The 11,698-nt window shown below is 52.5% G+C and overlaps 1 protein-coding gene and 1 pseudogene across 2 annotated transcripts in view; one reads left to right on the forward strand and one right to left on the reverse strand.

Moving 5' to 3' along the window:
- LOC311311443 (myosin-10-like) overlaps positions 1–3,281 on the forward strand; it is a gene marked incomplete at its 3' end in the record, with an annotated part of 60,260 nt that extends 56,979 nt beyond the window's left edge. Inside the window, exons 40-43 of the mRNA XM_084441158.1 lie at positions 262–470; positions 1,403–1,511; positions 2,477–2,649; positions 3,137–3,281. Of these exons, the coding sequence (XP_084297284.1) occupies positions 262–470; positions 1,403–1,511; positions 2,477–2,649; positions 3,137–3,281 (636 nt within the window). The remainder of the gene's footprint in view (positions 1–261; positions 471–1,402; positions 1,512–2,476; positions 2,650–3,136) is intronic.
- A 2,254-nt stretch (positions 3,282–5,535) lies between these two features.
- LOC311311678 (ubinuclein-2-like) overlaps positions 5,536–11,698 on the reverse strand; it is a 12,766-nt pseudogene continuing 6,603 nt past the window's right edge. Inside the window, exons 13-18 of the transcript XR_014631350.1 lie at positions 11,397–11,439; positions 10,955–11,273; positions 9,812–10,774; positions 8,658–8,841; positions 7,478–7,546; positions 5,536–7,231 (exon numbers count right to left, since the gene is read on the reverse strand). The product of XR_014631350.1 is annotated as a ubinuclein-2-like (transcript). The remainder of the gene's footprint in view (positions 7,232–7,477; positions 7,547–8,657; positions 8,842–9,811; positions 10,775–10,954; positions 11,274–11,396; positions 11,440–11,698) is intronic.

Raw genomic sequence — 11,698 nt, forward strand, 5'->3', positions numbered from 1 at the left:
CCCTCCTTCCCTCTCTCCCCCTCCCTCCCTCCTTCCCTCTCTCCCCCTCCCTCCCTCCCTCCCTCTCTCTCCCCCTCCCTCCCTCCCTCCCTCTCTCTCCCCCTCCCTCCCTCTCTCTCTTCCCCTCCCTCCCCTCCCTCTTTCTCCCTCCCTCCCTCCCTCTCCCCCTCCCTCCCTCTCTCCCTCTCTCCCTCCCCCTCTCTCCCTCCCTCTTTCTCCCTCCCTCCCCCTCCCTCTCCCCCCACCCCCCCCCTCTCCCAGGTGGACACCCTGAACGCAGAGCTGGCCGGGGAGCGCAGCGCGGCTCAGAAGAGCGAGAGCGCCCGGCAGCAGCTGGAGCGCCAGAACAAGGAGCTGAAGGCCAAGCTGGCCGAGCTGGAGGGAGCCGTCAAGTCCAAGTTCAAGGCCGCCATCGCCGCCCTGGAGGCCAAGATCCTGCAGCTGGAGGAGCAGCTAGAGCAGGAGGCCAAGTGAGCGGAACAGTACAACATATATACTCAAACATATATACTCAAACATATATACTCAAAAGACGCGCGCAGTGCCTGTTAGGCAGTGCCACTGTGCCTGTTAGGTTGTGTTCACACGGCGGATTTTGAGTGCTGCTAAAAACGCGAGGCGCCACCACGTTGCCCTTGGCCGACGCCATTTGTTGCCAAGCGACAGGACGGGACAATCTGGCTTGGGCGGAGCAGCGCGGCGAAAGGCTCCGAGGGTGCTGCTCCGTAGACGGGAAGGAAAAGCAACGCGCAAACACAGTCTGCCATGTGAACGCAGCGCTAGGCTGGGGGCTGGAACACAAACTCTTGTTGATGAGGTGTTCCGCACACCAGATAGCTCCTATTAAAAAGGAACACACAGACCACACATACACCACACACACACACACACACACACACACACACACACACCAAACACACACACGACAGAACACCACACACGACGATAGAAGACCACACACACAACGACAGAACACCACGGACACTACAACACACAATATAACACACCACATGGTTAAATCAGAGCTGTATCCTGTACAGTAAATTATATGTAACAATGAGGGCTCCATTTTTTTTGTTAGTTAACAAATGTTTTTGTTCATGGAGGCTGGAACCAATATATTTTATATACTGTGTGTTATGCCAGGTGTAAAGGTTCCATCTCTGTAGGCAACTACAAAACTGCCTATCCACCGTTAGACACAGTTAAAATGGTATATCTCTGTTATCCATGGTCTGTTAAGGCCATTGTTAGAAGACCATGCTGTCTAGTTCCAGCTCATTGCTCATTCCTTCCCAGTGTCTGATAGCGTTGCTCTTTCCGGGAGCTCGTTTTTTGTCTCTGTGAAGTGCGAGTCGTGTTTGACCCCGGACCCCCTTATCTCTCTCCGACGACAACACAGAGAGAGGGCCGCGGCCAATAAGATCGTCCGACGCACCGAAAAAAAACTGAAGGAGGTGGTGATGCAGGTGGAGGACGAGCGTCGCCATGCCGACCAGTACAAGGAGCAGGTGAGCGGAGAGCGCCGGGAGGAAATAACCAACAACCAGGGACGCCTGTTCTGAGGGGAGTCAGGGATGGATGGTGCCGGCTGATGAGATGACTCTCTCTATCTCCCTCTATCTCTCTCTCCCCCCTCCTCTATCTCTCTCTCCCCCCTCCCTCCCTCTCTCTCTCTCTTCCCCCTCCCCCTCTCTCTCCCCCCTCCCTCCCTCTCTCTATCTCTCTCCCCCCCTCTATCTCTCTCTCTCCCCCCCTCTATCTCTCTCTCCCCCCTCCCTCCCTCTCTCTCTCTCTCTCTTCCCCCTCTCTTTCTCTTGTCTCCTCTCTCTCTCTTTCTCTCTCTATATATCTCCCCTCTCTCTCTCTCACCCCTCCCTCCCTCTCTCTCTCTCTTCCCCCTCTCTCTCGTCTCCTCTCTCTCTCTCTCTCTCTCTCTATATATATCTCCCCTCTCTCTCTCTCTCTCACCCCTCCCTCCCTCTATCTCTCTCTCCCCCCTCCCTCCCTCTCTCTCTCTCTTCCCCCTCTCTCTCTCTTGTCTCCTCTCTCTCTCTCTATATATATCTCCCCTCTCTCTCTCTCACCCCTCCCTCCCTCTCTCTCTCTCCCCCCTCTCTCTCTCGTCTCCTCTCTCTCTCTCTCTCTCTCTCTCTGTCTCCTCTCTCTCTCTCTCCCCATCTCTCTCCCCTCCCTCTCTCTCTCTGTCTCCTCTTTCTCTCTCTCTCCCCATCTCTCTCCCCTCCCTTCCTCCCTCTCTCTCTGTCTCCCCTCCCTCTCTCTCTCTCTCTCCCCTCCCTCCCTCCCTCTCTCTCTCTGTCTCCCCTCCCTCTCTCTCCCCTCCCTCCCTCCCTCCTCTCTCTCTCTCTGTCTCCCCTCCCTCTTTTTCTCTCTATCTCCCCTCTCCCCTCCCTCCCTCCCTCCCTCTCTCTCTCTCTCCCCCCCCCCTCTCTCTCTCCCCCCCTCTCTCTCTCAGTTGGAGAAGGCCAACTCTCGTATGAAGCAGCTGAAGAGGCAGCTGGAGGAGGCGGAGGAGGAGGCGACCCGGGCCAACGCCTCCCGCAGGAAGCTGCAGAGAGAGCTGGACGACGCCACCGAGGCCAGCGAGGGCCTGACCCGCGAGGTCAACACCCTCAAGAACAGACTCAGGTACTGACCCGCGCGGTCAACACCCTCAAGAACAGACTCAGGTACTGACCCGCGAGGTCAACACCCTCAAGAACAGACTCAGGTACTGACCCGCACCAGACACTCCGGGTCCTCTGGGACACAAACTCAGGTACCGACCCGTACCAGATACTCCGGACTTCCCTGATACATACTGAGGTACCGACCCCCGTATTAGACACTCCAGGCTTCCGGGACACAAACTCAGGTACTGACCCGCAAGGTCCAACACCCTCAAGAACAGACTCGGGTACCGACCGATCACATACTAGACACTCCGGGTCGTCCTGGACAGATACGGTCTCATCGTGGACTAAAAGAGACTAAAGAAACGTTTCAATGTTTTTGATGGGCAATTGGCTTTAATCTAGCTTTGTTTGAATGATCGATCCCAGTATCTTAGCAATCTAAATGTGTAGTAAGTGTGTGTGTGTTAAGTGTGTGCATGTGTGTGATTGTCTCCCGCCAGGCGCGGAGGCCCCGTCAGCTTCCCCTCGGGACGCGCCGGCCGCCGCAACCTCCAGATCGAGGGCGCCTCCGTCGACCTGTCAGACGACGACGCCGACAGCCGCTCCGGCGACCTGAACGAGACGCAAGCCTCCAACGCCGAATAAGACCCCCCAACCCCCCTTATCTGCCCAACTACAGTAACCGACACAAACACCACCTCAGCCCACCCTCCTCTGTCCACAAGCCAACACTACAAGGAGAATGACCCCCCCCTCCCCCGCCAACCTTTACTACCCTCCACCCACGCCCGCCCGCGCCTCCAACATCCACTCCACCCTCCAGGGGTATCTGGGGGCCAACATCCACTCCACCCTCCAGGGGTCTCCAACTCTGCCTTACTCTGTCTACTCATAGCTGCTATGCCGGCAAGTCTCCAACAACGACAAACTGCATCTTAATATCCCCCCCCGACCCCTCCCTCCTAGCCTTGGAATTATGTGCTCCGCTTAATGAGTATACTACAACTTAGGGTACAAGTGTTTTGGTTTTTTTACACATATGAACTGCTTATTGTGTGTGTGTGTGTGTGTGTGTGTGTGTGCGTGTGTGCGTGCACAGAGGAGTATTGTATGGCGGTAGCCTGCGTGCACGTGTTTAGACTGGAAACACGTGACGGTGTATAGAGTACAAGGATACGTCCGCCTGGTCGTCGTCTTCTCCTCACCGACGGACGCAGCGTCCCGTAAAGCCATGTCCATCTCCCGGCCTGCACCCTGTCACCCCCCCACTGTCACCCCCCAACCATGATAGACCCCCCCCCCTCCTGGGATAAACGCCCCACCCCCACGGACTTCCTTGCCAGCTGCTCTCGAACTGCATGAGTCTCTTTCTGGTGTACAAACTTTGACTGTCACGCTTTTACATGGAAACACTACAGAAACATCGGAGGATCCGTGGTCGAGTCACGTTCCGGAAGGTTCTTGGCGGGAGGGGGAGTATTACTGTGAAAGTGTTTTCTCTCCACATAGCGTCTGACCTCAGCCATCGTTAAAAGAAGCTAATTGTTTTAGGAAACGCATAGGCCACCGAGGTAACTGTTAACAATGTTGTTTTTGTATTTTGGCCACTTGGAACACTATTGTTTGTGTCCTGGACTGGAAGACAGGTGTGTTTTGCTCAGACAGATGGTCCTCGATGAAATGATCACAGAGAGTTGCTGGAAACTGCACAGAACTGCACAACAGAACTGTTCCCCCCGTCACTGAACAACCCTCAGCATCTTTGGCAGCGCCCACACCCACAGGTGTTCTCACAGGTGTTCCATCAAACGTACCAACTGGAGGTTTGAACTGGATGTTAAGAGAAAACGTTTTGTTTTGAGTAGATAAAGATAATATACTGTACCACTCAAAAGGTGGAGTTGTCATCTCACTAACGTAGGTGTAGTTTTGTGTGTTGGTTTGGGAATCTGGCTGTAAACCACTACGTGGGTCTCATCTTGGACCAGTGATCAACCTACTGTACCAAGCACTTACAGTACACAGACCTCCCGGCAGGATCTCGGTAATCTACGACCAGGAAGCCTCCACTGCCCCTTTGCCATGTTGAAAACAAGCCACACTATCCATGTTCATCAACTCCCACTTTCCTTTTATTTTGATTTTATTTTGTATAAAACAAAAATGGTCGTTTCAGGAGGGGGGAGCGGCGAGCTCAAACCTACTCCCATGCTACAGTAGCTCTGTATGTTTCTTTAAAGTGCCTTAGACACTATATAAGAGCATAAGTGGACCATACATGTTGTACACCAGTATTAAACCAAGTACTCTGTGTACAGTATGTATGACATGTTTTGAAACCTAAACAAAAGGATGAAGAAAGAAAAAAAAACACTAACTTACTCTTGTATTTTATTTTTGCTGTGCTTCATATCATATCCAGTGTGTACGTACATGCCTCCCGTTGATGCAGACCTCCCTAGGGAGAGAGTGGGCCAGAAATCAGTGTTATTAACTAGCTACATGAGAGGTGGGGCCTTCTGCTCCGCCCACCAGCCCAATCCCCCCCACCCCCCTTCCCCCTCCTCCAGCAGTTCATTTGGTTAAAAGCTTTAACATCCATGATATAGTCAACTCTTATTTTATGATCATCAGAACTGGCTGTTGACAACCAGACATTTCAACTGCAAATATTCCCATTTTATTTCTTGTATACCTTGTATTTCTAGACAGTGATTTTTTTGTAAAGGAAAAATAAAGCATATTCATTGTAGACGAGTGTGATGCATATTCATTGTAGACGAGTGTGATGTGTGTAGTTTGTCCCAAGGCCCGATGGGATTGTAAAGAGTGAGAATAATGAGTGAGTCATACTGAAAACCACCTCCAGTTTTTTTTAATTCATAATCGACACACAAAAATAATCTACAAAAAGGAGACCGAATTAAGTAACGAGTTACCGTGAAATGTAAATTTTTAACCCTCCCCAAAAAGCACAACTTCAAAATGTCACCCCCTGCTCCAGTCACAGAAGAAAAAGAAAAAAATTATTCACCATGACATCCTGACAGACCACAGACAGAAAAACACAAATGGGTACATAATTTGTGAAGAGAACGTCAGAATACACATCCACTCGCGCGGTCTGACCAAATACACCCCCCCGTCTAACGCTAAAGGAACTGATCTTTGGTGCCGTTCTTGATGCAGCTGGTCAGACGGACATTACAGAGGAACATGGCTGAGGGACTAGGAGACGAGGGACTAGGAGACGAGGGACTACGAGATGAGAGACCGGAAGAAGGGAATCGTAAGCTCGGTATCAAGAGAGGTATTCAGTAGGGAAGGCTGTTCAGACACAAAATGTCGCACAGAAATGCACACAAACATTCACAACTCCCAGAAACACGCTGACAGTTGACAGCTGACAGAGGTTGAAAGCCAAGCGACGACTTGCACTTTTGCATTGAGCATTTATAGTCCTGCATAGTTCTTTTAAAACTTTAAAAAGGCGCTGTTATATTGAATGAGTTTTGAGTTGTTTTGAGTTTATAAGCAAAAAAAAAAAAAAAGTAAACTAAAAATTCAAGTAGGCTACAATCTCACATTTACCCCCTCTCTCAGAACTGGGCTCCTCTCTCCAGAGGAACACAGCTTAACATTTCAAGTCTTTTTTCCAGAAAAGGTCCATCCAGTGTGATATACAGCACCAAAGACACACTGCGAGAGAGGGGAAGACGCTCACACACGCACACTAAGACACACACACTCTCATTCACACACTGCGAAGACACACACACATTCAGACACACCGAGAAGGGTATATGCTTTCTCACACTCTCGCATAGCACAGACTGACCTGGAAAGTAAATACAGTATATTTATATATATGTTTATGTACATACACGCACTCGGATCATTCTCACACACACTGCTAAACTATTTTTTTTGTCCCTGTGTAAATTACAAATAATTTATCAATATTAATATTAGCTACTACCTTTAACAGTCATTTGTGGGAGCAGAGGTGACTTTCAACAGTACTCTATTGACACGACAAATTTCCCACATTGGAGAGACGACTACTGTCTCTCAACTGATGAGCCATCAACACCAAGAACAGAAAAGTATTAAATTCAAATTCAATCTGGTTTTTACTGCAAGAAACAAAAAAAAAAGTCAAATTATTTTAAACTTTTGACTTAAATACAAATATTACATTATAGCGCGTACCCTCTCCTGTTCTCCGTCTCGCGTTCCACAGTGATCAAGGTCGGTCATGTAAACATGTTGACGAAAAAAAGAGGAAAATAAACAGGAAAAATAAAAAGCACAGTTCATAATTCACCCCAACTCTGTGTCAATACCCAGCAATTACAAAATCACAATTAAATTAATCTGCGTCATAGTGAGGGAAAATTTGATTCGTCAGGTCCTTTCCGAAGAAACGGGAGGCTCCTCCCACTCCTTCTGTTACGTCATCATTGTGTCTGTCAATCAAAGTCACCCTAGTGATGGATGGTGATGTCGACTGGCTGGTCTCTAGCCTGCGTCCTCCTTTCTTATTGGTCAGTGGGACTTCCTTTTCATGTCTCCACCCTGGCTTTGGTTCGCATCTGAACAGGGGGGGCAGAATTATACGTTACACAGTGCCAGAGTCATGGTGGGAGGGGTGTGTTGAAACATAGTGCATGCCTCTACTGTATTGCATGAAGACACAGGCATGCCAACCACATCTACAGTAGCAAGCTGACGGGTTTGGAGGACGAGACGCCAAGTGTTGGGGGGAGAGGTACACCCTCCCCGACACTAAACGACAAGACGAATGGAGAGAGAGAGAGGGAGGGAGGAGGAGAGTTTACCTGAGAAAGCAAGCTGCAAGTGAGGAGGTAGAGCAGCCTGTGACCCTGACTGGAGACTCTTATACAGTTCTGAGGAGAGATGGAGGGAGGGATGAGAGAGGGATGGAGGGACGACGAGGAGAGATCAGGTCAAATAGACGAGTAGAACAAAAAAAACGACAACATGAAAGTGGAGAACAGCGAGCGAAGCGTAAAAGCAGAGAGGGACGAGGTTTAAAAAGAACGGGATGGAGGGAGAACAGGAGGAGAGGGATGAGGGGATGGATGGATGAAGGAACAAGACAGGGCAAGAGTGTTACAGTGAGAAATCTGGAGCATAGTAGACACGAGGTAGTAGTGCTGTTATATTTCACTATGGTCACACACACAACACAAACACACAACAATACACAATAGGACACACTGATATGTACCACAAATACACAGGCTAGGGCTTCAATTCATCTTCAGACAGCCATAAATACCATTAAATTCTCCAATACACAATAACTTGATACTACCAATTGAACAATTTTCCATATCCTGTTGCAACATGCAAAGCAGCCAAAAATGTTCAGAATTAAACTCGAAGTTCCACTAAGCACCGGAGGAGAGACACATTACATTAGTCATTTAGCAGACGCTTTTATCCAAAGCGACTAACAATAATTGAATTTAACTCTAGGAAAAGCCAATGTACTACTTCTTGACAGAACTCACAAGAGCATCTTCTTTCTAAAACAAGTGACTAAGAGCATAATCTAGTGCTGAAGGCAAAGTGCAAGAATAGCAATCTGAAATACAATAGCTGGTTAAGAGGGAGGACCGTTGTAGTACTTCTTGAAGTAGGGATGCACTGATTGCAAAGTTCTGGGCCGATGTTTCAAATTACCATCCGGCCGATGGCCGATGTTTATTTTATTTTTATTCCCCCTTTTGTGCCAGGGAAACAAAGAAAGGATTTTTATTTCATTTTCATTTGAAAGCAAACTACACGTGCATTTGCGGCATTACGTCACGGATCTTCTCTGAATCTGCAGCTGGGTAGGCTACGTTTTGCAAAGAGATGTCAGTCTACAAGACCAACATCAGCTGATGCATCGGTGCATCCCCATCTTGAAGAGATGAGTTTTGAGCCTGCGACGAAAGATAGCGGCGTGACCCTCGCTTGGCGGGGGATGGCGGAGGGGGGAGGACTCACCCATTAGCTCGCTCTGTGCCAGGGCGTATCCTGAGTTGGCGGCGCTGCCCCCCGGCGCCCCCGGCGGGCTGAAGTTGAGCAGCGAGGGGAACTGGAAGGGCAGTGAGACGGGGACCAGGCCGCCCAGCATCCCGAAACCCAGTGGCAGAGAGGGGCTGCCCAGCAGGGGGGACGACGACGACACCTAGAGAGAGAGAGAGGGAGGGGGAGAGAGGGAGAGAGAGGGAGAGAGAGAGAGAGAGAGAGAGAGAGAGGGAGGGAGGGAGGGAGGGAGGGAGAGAGAGATGGAGGGGGAGAGGGAGGGAGAGAGAGATGGAGGGGGAGAGGGAGGGAGGGAGGGAGAGGGAGGGAGGGAGAGATGGAGGGAGAGGGGAGGGAGGGAGAGAGAGGAGGAAGAGAGGGATAGAGAGAGAGAGAGGGATAGAGAGAGAGGGATAGAGAGGGAGAGGGAGAGAGAGACAGAGATAGAGAGAGGGAGAGAGAGAGAGAGAGAGGGGGAGAGAGACGGAGAAGGAGAGACAGTGAGAGGGAGAGACAGATAGAGGGAGAGAGAGACAGAGAGAGGGAGAGAGACAGAGAGAGGGAGTGAGAGAGTGAGACAGAGAGAGGGAGAGAGACAGAGAGAGGGAGTGAGAGAGTGAGACAGAGAGAGATTAGACTGCCACCGAATGTGGACTCAAGACTCACTTGTCCTTGGTTGACCAAGGTTATTCCGAAAACTAAAAAACAAAAACTAGGTGTGAATAAAAATTTAAGTTAAATGTAAAAAAAAAAAACGGGGGCTTTAGAAAAAAACGATAACTAACGAAAACTGTATTGTGTGTTTACAAAACTAAAATACACTAAAATTATAGAGAAAATGTCTTTAGTTTTAGTCTTTTTCATTTCACACATAAGCTGATATTTTGGGTAGATATGAAATCTATCCTCCATTTTGTTGTTGTGTGAAACAACGTGAGCTCGCGAGATACTGAAACTAAACTAAACTAAAAACTAACTAAGCATTTTCAAAAAATAAAAAATAAACTAGCAAACCCGCTTATTAAACTACTTTTAACTAATTAAAATTAAACTGAAAACAAAAAGTTAAAAACGATTTAAAAATACAAACTAATGAAAAAAGCTAAATTATCGTAGCCTCACGGTCGACTCACCTGCGATAGGTGGGAGGTGACCGGGGGCGTGGCCATGGCCCCCGTCAGCGCCCGGCTGCTGGCGGCCTTGTTCCCCTGGCCGGCTCCGCCCGCCGCCCTCTGCCTCTGCCCGTGGCCGGAGGCGGCGGAGGGGGAGGGGCTGCTCACCGGTGACATGCCCATGGTGACGCTGTTGGAGTTGGTGACCGACGGCGCCTTGTGGCTCCCGGCGAAGCTGTAGCTGCCCTGCCCCGCCTTGACTGGCCGCCGCCCTGCACGCTGAAGGGGGGGCGGAAGCCGCCGGACGTCTTGGCGGTGTACTGGTGCTGGCCGGCCATCATCTGGGGGAGTGAGAGGGGGTGGGAGGGGGAGGAGGAGGGGGAGGGGGTGGAGGAAGGGGCGGGGCGGGGACCGGGGGGCGGGGCGTGAGCTTGATGATGGGCGAGCTGCTGCTGTGGGACGACTTGGTGAGCGTGGCCTGCATGGGCGTGATGAAGTTGGACTGGGGGGGGGTGGTGGTGGTGGTGGAGGAGGAGGGCGGGGCCCTTCCCCTGGGGGTGGGAGGAGCTGGAGGGGGGGGTGGAGGAGGCGGAGGAGGAAGGGGAGGGCGAGGAGCGGGGGCAGAAGGACTGGGCGGCGCCGACGTGGGAGTTGGCGCGGGACTGCAGGGAGGAGGTGGAGGAGGGGGAGGGCGCGGCGCACAGGCCACCCCCGTTGCTGCTGACGACGCCGCAGTTCGCCTTGGCGACGCCCTTGCCCATCGCCACCACGCCGACGGCTGCGCCCGGCCCCGCCCTGCCACCGCCAAAGCCCTTCTGGTGGGGGGGGAGGAGGGGCGAGGCGGTGGGAGGGGGGCGTGGCTTGGGCGGGGATGGCGAGTGTGGCGGGAGGTGGAGCTTGCTCACTCCTCCTCCTACTCCTCCTCCCGCCAACCCGGCGGGGCCGGTGGACTTGCACCACCCCCACGCCACCGTGTCTCTGGATCTGCCCCGCCCCCTTCATCAGCCCGTAGGCGTCGCCGGCCCTGGCGCCCGGCGCTTGGAGGCGCACCACCGACGACACGGAGGGAGAGGTAGACTGCGTCGTCATGGAGGAGACGGCGGAGGAGGAGGGGCTTGGCAGGGACATGGCCGCCAGGGGCGGGGTCTCCATCTTGGAGAGGGCCGCTGCTGCTGCTGCGCGGAGGGGAAGTGGGGCGCCACGGCGGGCGGGGAGGAGGCGGGCATCTGGAGGGCGGGCGGGGGACAGCGGGCTGTCGCCGGGGCCCAGGCCCTTAGCGGCGTTGCTGAGCAGCGCCAGCGCGTGCGAGATGGAGTCCAGCGGAGGGCGCCGTCAGGTCCTCGTCCAGGGAGTCCGACAGGCAGATGGGCTCCGACGGCGAGGAGGAGAGGGGGCGGCGGGCGGCAGCCGCCATGGAGGAGGAGGGCAGGGGTGACGGGGCGACCGCGGGGAGGGTCGGGGGTCTCTGGATCCAAGGGCCCTCCTGGAGCACAGGGAGATACGGGGGGGGGGGGTTAGAACTGGTCTGTCGACAGCGTAAAGACGTTTCGCCTCAGGTCCTTAAACTCTAGCAGACGCTTGATTGAGCAAGATGGCCGCCACTCACCTTGGCTTTAGCCTTGGGGGCCGCGACCATCCGCTTCTTGGCTCTGGAGAGAGAAACGGGAAATGTTTACAGTTCTGACTAGAGGGGAGACAGTATTACTGTTGGAGGGTAACAGAAAAATAGTTGGTGGGGAGGGAGGGAGGGAGGGAGGGAGGGAGAGAGAGAGAGAGAGAGAGAGAGGGAGAGGGAGGGAGGGAGGGAGGGAGGGAGGGAGAGAGAGAGGGAGGGATAGAGAGAGAGAGAGAGAGAGAGAGAGAGAGAGAGAGAGAGGGAGGGAGGGAGGAAGAGAGAGGGAGGGAGAG

Source organism: Borostomias antarcticus (genome assembly GCF_949987555.1).
Source record: "Borostomias antarcticus genome assembly, chromosome: 7".
Lineage (NCBI taxonomy): Eukaryota > Metazoa > Chordata > Actinopteri > Stomiiformes > Stomiidae > Borostomias > Borostomias antarcticus.